General features: G+C 39.5%; 1 protein-coding gene across 4 annotated transcripts in view; it reads right to left on the bottom strand.

The window, feature by feature from the left end:
• Positions 1-12,280, bottom strand: part of mylka (myosin, light chain kinase a) — a 55,074-nt gene that overhangs the window by 38,498 nt on the left and 4,296 nt on the right. For all 4 annotated transcript variants that reach the window (XM_027164437.2, XM_047814971.1, XM_047814972.1 and 1 more), the window contains exon 2: positions 5,175-5,331. In XM_027164437.2, the coding sequence (XP_027020238.2) occupies positions 5,175-5,327 (153 nt within the window). In that variant the 5' untranslated portion in view covers positions 5,328-5,331. The remainder of the gene's footprint in view (positions 1-5,174; positions 5,332-12,280) is intronic.

Below are 12,280 nucleotides of genomic sequence, written 5' to 3'. Positions count from 1 at the left end.
CCAATACACTCACACAAACACACACACACACACACACACACACACACTCACTCACTCCAATACACTCACACAAACACACACTCCAATACACTCACACAAACACATACACTCACACAAACACACACTCACTTACTCACTCCAATACACTCACACAAACACACACACTCACTCACTCCAATACACTCACACAAACACACACACACACACACACACACACACACTCACACAAACACACACTCACTCACTCCAATACACTCACACAAACACACACACTCATACACTCACACAAACACACACACTCATACACTCACACAAACACACACTCACTTACTCCAATACACTCACACAAACACACACACACTCACTTACTCCAATACACTCACACAAACACACACACACACACTCACTCCAATACACTCACACAAACACACACACACTCACTCACTCCAATACACTCACACAAACACACACACACTCACTCACTCCAATACACTCACACAAACACACACACACTCACTCACTCCAATACACTCACACAAACACACACACACACACACACACACACACTCACTCATACACTCACACAAACACACACTCACTCACTCCAATACACTCACACAAACACACACACACACACACACACACACACACTCACTCATACACTCACACAAACACACACTCACTCACTCCAATACACTCACACAAACACACACACTCATACACTCACACAAACACTCACACAAACACACACACACACACTCACTCCAATACACTCACACAAACACACACACACTCACTCCAATACACTCACACAAACACACACACTCACTCCAATACACTCACACAAACACACACACACACACTCCAATACACTCACACAAACACACACACACTCATACACACACAAACACACTCACTTACTCCAATACACTCACACAAACACACACACACACAAACACACACTCACTCACTCCAATACACTCACACAAACACACACTCACTTACTCCAATACACTCACACAAAACACACCCACACACACACTCACACAAACACACTCACTCACTCCAATACACTCACACAAACACACACTCCAATACACTCACACAAACACACTCACTCCAATACACTCACACAAACACACACACTCACTTACTCCAATACACTCACACAAAACACACACACACACACTCCAATACACTCACACAAACACACACTCCAATACACTCACACAAACACACACACACACACACACACACACACAAACACACACTCACTCAAATACACTCACACAAACACACACACACTCATACACACACAAACACACACTCACTCACTCCAATACATTCACGCAAACACACACACTCATACACTCACACAAACACACACTCACTTACTCCAATACACTCACACAAAACACACACACACACACACACTCATACACTCCAATACACTCACACAAACACACACTCCAATACACTCGCACAAACACACAGACACACACACAAACACACACTCACTCACTCCAATACACTCACACAAACACACACACTCATACACTCACACAAACACACACTCACTTACTCCAATACACTCACACAAACACACACACACTCACTTACTCCAATACACTCACACAAACACACACTCACTTACTCCAATACACTCACACAAACACACACACACACTCACTCCAATACACTCACACAAACACACACACACACACACACACACTCATACACTCACACAAACACACACTCACTCACTCCAATACACTCACACAAACACACACACTCCAATACACTCACACAAACACACACTCACTCCAATACACTCACACAAACACACACTCACTCCAATACACTCACACAAACACGCACACACACTCACACACACACACACTCACTCCAATACACTCACACACACACACTCACTCCAATACACTCACACAAACACACACTCACTCCAATACACTCACACAAACACACACACACTCACTCCAATACACTCACACAAACACTCACTCCAATACACTCACACAAACACACACACTCACTCCAATACACTCACACAAACACTCACTCCAATACACTCACACAAACACTCACTCCAATACACTCACACAAACACACACACACACACTCCAATACACTCACACAAACACTCACTCCAATACACTCACACAAACACACACACACACACACACACACTCACTCCAATACACTCACACAAACACACACACACTCACTCCAATACACTCACACAAACACACACACACACACACACTCCAATACACTCACACAAACACACACACACACACTCCAATACACTCACACAAACACACACACACACTCCAATACACTCACACAAACACTCACTCCAATACACTCACACAATCACACACACACACTCCAATACACTCACACACACAAACTCCAATACACTCACACACACACACTCACACAAACTCCAATACACTCACAGAAACACAAACACACACACATTCACTCCAATACACTCTCACACAAACACACACGCACACCCCCTACGCGCGTGCGCACAAACACCCCCCCCCAACGCGCGCCCACAAACACACACCCCCAACGCACACCCCCACAATGCACACACACCCCAATGCATGTACACCCCCAACGCACGCACACCCCCAACACACACACACACACACACACCTCAACGCATGCACACCCCCAAACCCCAACGCACGCACACCCCCAACACACACACCCCCTATTCCCAAGTATACTATTGGGATTTAACAATATCTAATTCATATTTGAAGGGCTTCCTTAGCAGCAGTGTCTGCTTATTCATTGCCAGACAACAGAGTATGGCCTAGACTCTGGCTCTTACCTCAACCTTACAATTTTTCTCATGATATCATTTGTGCAAATTCATCCAAAAATGCCATAATATATCTATCTATAAAATACAGTGGGGAAACAGAACTATACTGAAACTTTTCTTTTTGTTATTTAATATAGTTCCAGTGCACATGAACATTTTAGGTTTACACACACAATATAATATCAGTATTTTTCAAAACTGTTGTTGACAAAGTTCTGAGATGGCAAGAGGTAGTTTATGTAAGTAATTTTGCTTCTGCTGAATGCTCAGGTTAGGACTTTGCGCTTTGCAGTTTGTCAGCTATGAGTTTCTTCCAGTTTGAAAAGTTGTGTGTTTTGTCTTATTAACCTCAAGAGACATAGAGCAAGGAATAAAAGAGGATATGACTGTCCATAGCTGCTATAAGATGATGTAACAGGAATTAGTTTACCTTGCGGGTGTTGCACAACATTAATGACACTGATGTCACTTTCTCTTTCATTATTCATATACATATATATAGTTCATCATATTGTGCTGTTTTAGGAAAATAAACCAACAAAAAGGTCAGGTGCTTTAATGAAAAGTGTGGAAAGAGAAACAAGAGGTGAAATATGTGTGTGCTGCCATAAAAACAATACTTTTCCGTAGTGCTTTGTGATTCTGTTTTTGATTCCCACCAGACTTTGTGCCCTTTAACGCTGTTAAAGCAACAAGCTTTGCCAGTATCTCCTGCAGTGTAAGCTCTGTGTGTCTCTAAAGCTTTCTCTCTGGGTGCTTGTTGACAAAATGTCTGAGAAGTGAAGACAAGAGAAATCCAGGTCTCTCACCCTTTACACTCAGGTCCTACTGAATGTTTGTGTGTCTGTCTCCCTCTGTCTCTCGCTCTCCCCATCTTGCTCTCTCTCTCTCTCTCTCTCTCTCTCACGCACCCTGTCCCTGTCTCTCTCTCTCTCTCTCTCTCTCTCTCTCTCTCTCTCTCTCCCCGTCTCTCCCCGTCTCTCCCCCCCCATTTCTCCCCCCCCCCATTTCTCTCTCTCTCTCCCTCTCTCTCAATTTCTCTCTCTTTGTCTTTGTACTGTAGGTACACACAGGCAGCTTGTACAGCAGCTATTATTATTTCAATATCCTCTGTGTTTATCCACACAGTGTGAGAGGGAGACAGCAACGTTATGTCCCAAATCCACCTCATCCTGCACCTCATACAACCAACTTTCTCTATATAATAACCTGAAAATGTCTTAAGATTTTACAGACATGCACAAAATATTAAAAAGTGAACAATCATTTTATCTGGACCGTTATGGAGAAATATTCATTCTTTAATTCATGTGGATGATGAGGATATATTCCCTGATATATGTGATGAGAGACAGTCCAAATAACTGTATCAGTACATCATATGTTGCGTGACTTAATGAAACAGATTTCTGTAAATAGAAAGGCTGTGCTCCATTGGAAAAAAGTCCCTTATTCTTCTATCAGAGCTGCAGTCAGTTTGTTATAATGCCTTTGTAAGTTATATACTTATATATACTGCTGACAGAAAGACATACAGAAGAACAGACAGACACAAAGTTGTATACTGTAGCTAGAGAACAAAGTGTCTTCCATCTGCTCATACACTTTATATCTAATGCTAACTTCCGACATCTAATGCTACTTTCATGCATGCAGCCACAGCAACCGTTAGTGATTAGGTGTGTGTGTGTGTGTGTGTGTGTGTGTGTGTGTGTGTGTGTGTGTGTGTGTGTCCAGTGACGTGACAAAGTCGAGAAAGGTTTAACTGTATGCAAAGTTGAATCAACTTGTTGCAGACTCCATATGTGAGTGAAGACCGTACAGTGCACTTGCATATACAAAAATCACTGTGTGTGAACGCAGGTTTATTAAAGAGGAGTTATTTGACACCGCAGGATTCCTGGGCAGAAACCACACACAAGAAAGATCTAACTAGCTGTGAATGATAAAAGTAGAACACTAAATTTAAAGCAGAAATAGCTGGCAAGTGCATTCGTTTATTCACATTTTAGCACATTTAACCTGAAAGCTAATATCAATATAAACTCTGTATACACGTTTAATAACTTTGAATTGTTTTCATATCTAATTCAAGAATTCATCGAATTTTGTTAAGAGCGATGACATTTTATTAGTAGTAATACAATAAAACAGACTCTGGAGGACTCAGACTTTTGGATCCTATTGAAGGAAGAATATTTTCTTATTAATGCTGCCTTGCAGCAAATTCAGAGTGGCTCTGCAGCAGATTTACTAGAATGATAAGTAATAATGCTAGAATTGTGAAGTGGGTGGTTAAGTGGAGTTGTACCTTGCCCTCAAGTCGAGCTGTGCCTCCATGAGAGACACGGGCATTGCGGGGAGGAAGGGTGAATGTCGGAGCTTCGTTACGGACAGAGACCTTCCCCAATGTCAGCCTGGTCTTTGACATGGGAGAACTCGTCACTAGCTGTACATCTCCCATAATTCTGCAAGTAAAATAAAAAAAACAGAGTTACATCATGGATCTACTGCAGTATAAAAAAATAAAAGGCATTTATTCACACACATTCAATCCTTGGGATAATTTACTGTCACAAATTCATCTAGAAGAATACAAACCTCAGGACTGATTTAGAACGCACGACACCACCATTCCACATAAAACACAAGATATTTTTATGTAATGTTGATTCTAGCATTTCTGTGTAGTCTCACGTGTCAAGCGTATATTCAGATTTACTACCAACATGAAGCTGGCTTTAAAAGAACACATCTGTTTAATTCTGCAGCTTGTAAAAACAGATAACAAGTAACACACCTTATCATATTCAGCTTGTTTCAGAATTGTCAAGCTGCGATTATTAAAAGATTATTTCGGAAAAAACAACATTCCACACAAGTGACACATTACGTTAAAGGCCCCAGTGAAATGGTTTGTATTAATGGAGCTGGTGACTTTATTTCGCTTAATTTTTGATTCAAATTTAGATATCTTTAAATGTTGGCCGATGATCTACATGTTATCCAGTAAATCCAGAGAAGGCACTGACTGGTGACTAATCCTACAGACAGTTCACAAGACCATGCATCCTCTTATTCACATAAATGAAAGGAACAGTTCCTAAGCATATATGTACATTATTCAGTGTAAAGTTCTGATCCATGCGAGCCTTAACCCAATATCCTACACACATCTCTGACCCTAGTTAAACTTTCTTTATAGAGTGATCAAATAGCCAACTGTATAAATTCCAACAAGGAGTCAAATTCTTTTAGCCAATATCACCACAGTGAATATGCTAGCAGTGTAAGTTTTTCCATCTATATTCTTCAGTGATAGTCATCTAAAGTTCACCAAGCCACTGATGGGCCTTAAACAAGTTCATTCACTGCCATGGTTATCCTTAGATTTGATCTCAGCTGTGTCAATAACGTCTGCTAGATAAATCAATATAAACAAACTATAAGTATAAATAATTAGCTACACATTCTTATCTAGAATGACTTTAGGCCATTTCTGTTAATCGGTCATATGATTCTGTCTAAATGATTAAAATAAACTTAATCTGATGCCCAAGTAAGCTTGAGCACTTCCAGATTTCTGCTAGTAAATAAAAAGTTTCTGGGAGGTCAGCCAACCATCCCAAGGTTAGTCAGAATCTGTATGCGTATAAAATACAGTCGTGCAGTCGTGCAGGGGGGCAGTCGTGGCCTAATGGTTAGAGAGTCTAACTCGTAACCCGAAGGTTGCGGGTCGGCCACGACTGAGGTGCCCTTGAGCAAGGCACCGAACCCCCCCAACTGCTCCCCGGGCGCCGCGGCATAAATGGCTGCCCACTGCTCCGGGTGTGTGTTCACAGTGTGTGTGCACTTTGGATGGGTTAAATGCAGAGAACGAATTCTGAGTATGGGTCACCGTACTTAGCTGTTCACGTCACGTCACATTTAACAATTAATTTACAATTATAATCACCCAGGTTTCTATATAAGCAAGAAAACACAATATATAGAACATTTTTAAAAAGCTTTTTGATCAACAGTTTCTTGCTTCTGCTGAAATCACATACAGACAATACTTTTGTTTTACATGTTCATTTAATTGTGTGGCACTACAGCTTTCCATAAGTATTGGCACCCATCAGAGAATGCCTAAAACTACACTGAATATTTTTGTAAGCTTTTTAGTACTGTATTTACCAGATTTAAAAACACTGGTTCTGAATCATATTTGGAGATTGCTTAGAAAATTTTTTACCTTTTTTTTTTTTAACGTGTTTACTTTCCCGTACAATAATTGTTTGCATTCATTCTTTCCAAATTTTTCAAATATTTTCCATGATTTAAGAGACGATACTACCATTATTTTTATTTATTTGGTTGTTTTTTGTAGATTTGTTTATGTATTTAAATCACCTTGTGAAAAATAAATTTTATACATTATTCTTTACATTACACCTTTAAAAGGCATGAATACTTCTGGAGCTGACAGTATGCTGGGCCTCATCTCTTCTGTTTAAGTCATTACAGTGCTGCAGTATGTAAACTGAGCATTAACACCATATAACCAAACTAAAAATGTGTACAACACGCTTGTATAAAATGTATATAAAAATAAATGACGTTTAAAAACTACACATACAACGAAGACTACAACCACAGGTGTTTATTCTCTTTGGGAATCTCTTTAAGAATGGCCAGCACCAGTGCTCCTTTATGCTTTGCTTGACCTCACTGAGAAATGTGGAGGTAAAGGAGGATGTGTCACACTAAGCTGGAAAAGCACTCATTAGTACTCAGTAACTCCTTCAGCATGGCCTAGTGGCTTTGAGGATTCTAACCTTGATCAGCAAAAAACAACATAAAGCAGTACGGAGAACAGTATGCATGTGAGGAATGCGACGGCTACCGAGCTCTCCATGGATAGTGTAAATACAGCTGGATATTTGATGTAGAACACTTCTTCCTCTCCCATTTCTCTCTCTACATCTCAAGTACTTTCTTCTGCCATTATGATTTTTTTCACATCTCACTTCACATTCATCCTTTATGTGGAGCTTGAAAGCTTTTCTAATCAGTTTCTTTATAAGGTTGTAAGCATTGCCTGGATGCACTGGATACAGCATTATTGTAGCAGTAGTAGACAGTAGTTTGACTGCAAGGCAGATGTCAGGTTTATATGAATGCACTTGATCTAATATGTAATCTTGCACAAGAACGTGTACAGCAGACACTGCAGTAATATTTTCTGTGAAAAACTGGTACTGGAATTTTTGGATGGAGATTACAGTGTTTAGGTTGAAAAGCTTTGTGCTTCAAAAGCAAGTCCTTTCGCTCATGGATCTCTAAGATTTCTCAGTTATCGTGTCAATTTCCTTTAGGATCACAGCAGGTTATTTAACAGAACATGAAAGCTTCCAGGAAAGAAGGTGTAGACTGTACCAGAGCACATTACAGTGTACATGACTCAATGTCTTAACAAGAATAGCTGTTTCTTATTTCAGATGCGACAAACGATATTAAAGAAACATGACCACTCTAATAACTGTAGACTCCGAACCACTTTAAAGTGGAAAGTGACATTTTCTTATTTGGACTAAGTGAAGTAACGAAGAAGACACTGAGATTTCCGGTTGGAGCTCTCATACACGTCTGGACTCTGCATCCACACAGACTCATTATTTGCCACGAAAATGTCAACTTCAGCTGTTTTATTATTACACCATTATACTTTGGAATGTGTTTTGCATGCTGTTTATCATTATCACCATGTGGAGGATGAGATTAATTTCCCAGTCATAAGCAGCAGGGCTAAACCTGCTGGGGCAAGTCGTGGCCTAATGGTTAGAGAGTCTGACTCATAATCCTAAGGTTGTGGGTTCGAGTCTCGGGCCATCCACGACTGAGGTGCCCTTGAGCAAGGCACCGAACCCCCCAACTGCACCCCGGGCGCCGCAGCATAAATGGCTGCCCACCGCTCCGGGTGTGTGTTCACAGTGTGTGTGTCCACTGCTGTGTGTGTGCACTTTGGATGGGTTAAATGCAGAGAACAAATTCTGAGTATGGGTCACCGTACTTAGCTGTATGTCACGTCACTTAAACCTAATGTGTCACCCAACGTGAACCATCCTTTACAACGGAGCAAGACAGAAACACACCGAGTACATCGCAGGATCTGTACAGAAAGGATGCCTCTGAGAAACAGAATTCTATCTGTTGTTGTTATGTGCATTTACATCATTTTAAGAGAATAAAGTAAACTAATTCCACTCTCACCGTCTTTTCAAGATGAGGCATGATCAGGAGCTGTTCGTTTCTTTTCACAACACATTCCCATGTCCTCCATTCCTTACAGCTGGTGCGTCCCTAACCCTATACACTAAAGAGGTTAGTATTTAGTCTTATACGGTGTTTTAAATCTTCTGAAATCTTCTTGAGGTCATTTTAATTGTCATCTATTACGCAGCTGAAATGTTTGTTTATTGCGTTTTGCAGTTTACCAGGTTTACTCGCTTTTGCAAAGCATTTAAAGTTGTAGTATCATGTAGTTGATTTGGAGCCAATATGTTTTAACTATGTGTGTTTTTCAGTCACATAATGCAGCCGCATCAGCCATTTCAAGCTCCTCATGTTGCCCTCAGTCTGTTTTACTCATCGCTTGGTGAATCCTACATGAATAAGTAATTCAGACAGTGTAATCAATCTGCAGGAATGATATGAACTTCAAATATTGAGAAATATTTCTTTAAAAGACAGAAGAAAAGCTTTGTACGCAAGAGAAAAATGAATACACTAGACCTGAAAAACACAAAAAATTTAGGCAATTACTCAATGTTTTTTTTTTTACTCGAATTAAATATCTTCAAGCAGAAGAAATAGATCATTCTTTATTTAAAACCGCCCTGTATAAAACATCAGGTTCTCCTCATTCACTGACTGGGTCAAGTCTGGACCTGAGACATGGTGATCATTAAACAAAAATTTATTATAACAACTAAAGAATGAGCTCGCTCTGTAGACTGATATAAACCAGAAGCTACTGCAAACTTCTTGCTCTCTATGGAAGTTTGCTTAGACAAGTATGAAAGCTTTGCTAACCCTGTCAAATGGAAGTGGATTCACAAACAGATCTTTGTCTACAAGAAAAACATCACATCTAACAAGAACGCACACCTGTTTCAGATTAAAGAGTAAATTATTACTGAATTATTTATAAGGCTCTGAGCTTCCAAAACTGACGCGCGTGTGTGTGTGTGTACGTGTGTGTGTGTGTGTGTGTGTGTATAGACGAGCAGACGTTGCTTTAACACCTAGCCTGTATAAAACGAGCATTTAACCTTAAACCATGTCCGTGTGTATGCATGCATGTTTGTAAGCTGTTATATACAGTATTCCACTGTTGTGTGTTTCTCTGTGATTATAGTATTCAGCATGGTGCAGGAGTCAATGATTCTGTGCAACACACACACACTCTCGCGCACACACACACTCTCCTTTCTTACAGTACAGTGGTGTAGATGGAAAACAAGAATAATATACAGTGACACTGTTCACCATTAGGTACATTTAGGATTATAGAAATGGCGATATTTAAAACTGCACCATACTTTTTTAAACAAATTAGTATGTTTAACTTGATCTGTTAATAAGGATGTGCTTATTAACGTTCTCAGACCTGACTTATAACAATTTGGTCAAATCCATTTTGACTAAATTTCAAATCATCTTGCACTGTTTGTACACTTCACGTGGAACTCCGTGCTTGCACTTAGTCCCTAGTTTTTTGTTATTTTATGTAGCTCTGTGTCTATGCAGCATGCACCGTAGTCCTGAAGGAACGTTGTTTCATTTGACTATGTAATGAAATAAACAGCTTCTTGATTTGATATAAATTTCTGAAAATAATTACAATTTCATATGATCAGATAACTCAGAACTGTAGTCTTCTCAAAGTCAGATAAACGGCATCATACTCGCATATAAAACCTAGAATTTAATTATAAACAATGCATATTATACATATTTTTCCTTCCTATATACAGTTATGGTATAGTTCTTGCTAGACTTTAACAGAAACATGTTTAATGTAATCAGACTGCTCCTCTTTGCTGTGAGAAACTGTACAACACTGCCATGTTAGCTTGCTCACAAAGCGGCTCTTTAGTGCTCCCATTCAGTGTTACAATTATTTATTTGATAGTATCAAATGTATTCCAGTAAGCTCGTATTGGTGCATTTCATTGTCTTAGTAATATATTCAGACATCAGGTTGTTGTCTTGTGACCGCTTGTCTACGATGTGCTCCTTTAAATGCTGGGTCAGATGCAGCCTCTCGTCTTATCCCGCAGGTTTCTATGACCATGCAATCATTCACCCCAGTGTCGCTGTGCTGTTAGATAACAGCCTTCAGACAAGGTGAGCACTATGCCAAACCAGCGGGTAATAACCTCAGCACAGTGATGTCATCTGTATATCTTTCCTTCACACACATGCCAATACACATTACTCACACTGTCCAGTTGAGATCTAAAATTTCCTGGATGCTTTAGTGGATCATTTCTTAATCAGCTTCATACCAAATCCTGTCCAGATTTTAGAGCTTTGAACAAAACAAAGATGATTCTAAAAACATTTTAGTGCAAACGCACACAGACACGAGTGGCTAAACAAACGTATATCTATTTTAATGTGATGTTCTATCATGGAGAAGGATCTATATTTGACAGTGAGAGAGACAGAGAGAGAGAGAAAGGGAGAGGGAGAGACAGTGAGAGAGAGAGAGGGAGAGGGAGACAGAGAGAGACAGAGAGAGAGAGAGGGAGAGGGAGACAGAGAGACAGAGGGAGACAGAGAGGGAGACAGAGAGAGAGACAGAGAGAGAGACAGAGAGAGAGACAGAGAGAGAGACAGAGAGAGAGGGAGACAGAGAGAGGGAGACAGAGAGAGGGAGACAGACACAGAGTTAGAAGATATATACATTGAGAGAGAGAGGGATAAGTAGGATAGATATGTAGACAAGAGATAGATGGGAGACAGATAATGCCTAACAAGTAGATATATAAATTTGATATTTATATACAAATTTATATTATTATTGTTAAATTATATATTATATTTATATTATAAACACATCTAATATACATACTATGATATTTATCATATATACATATATTTATAACATATATATCTTTGTAACATATGCCAGATATGATCCATATATATATTTATACATATTATAGATATTTATAAATATATATATATATATTAAACAATATATATATAACACAGGAAAACACACCTATTATTTTACATTGCAGGATTTGACACAGCTATAAAAAACATAGGTGGAATTTTCAACTGGTTGGCTTTTCTTTTGGGCTTTCCTGCAGTGTAGAAATTTAGATCTAAATTAATAAGAGAATTAAGAAGTCCAAACTC

This window comes from Tachysurus fulvidraco, chromosome 6, assembly GCF_022655615.1.
Source record: "Tachysurus fulvidraco isolate hzauxx_2018 chromosome 6, HZAU_PFXX_2.0, whole genome shotgun sequence".
Lineage (NCBI taxonomy): Eukaryota > Metazoa > Chordata > Actinopteri > Siluriformes > Bagridae > Tachysurus > Tachysurus fulvidraco.
Note: the sequence above shows the minus strand (reverse complement) of the source record. Positions and strands in the feature narration are given on the sequence as shown.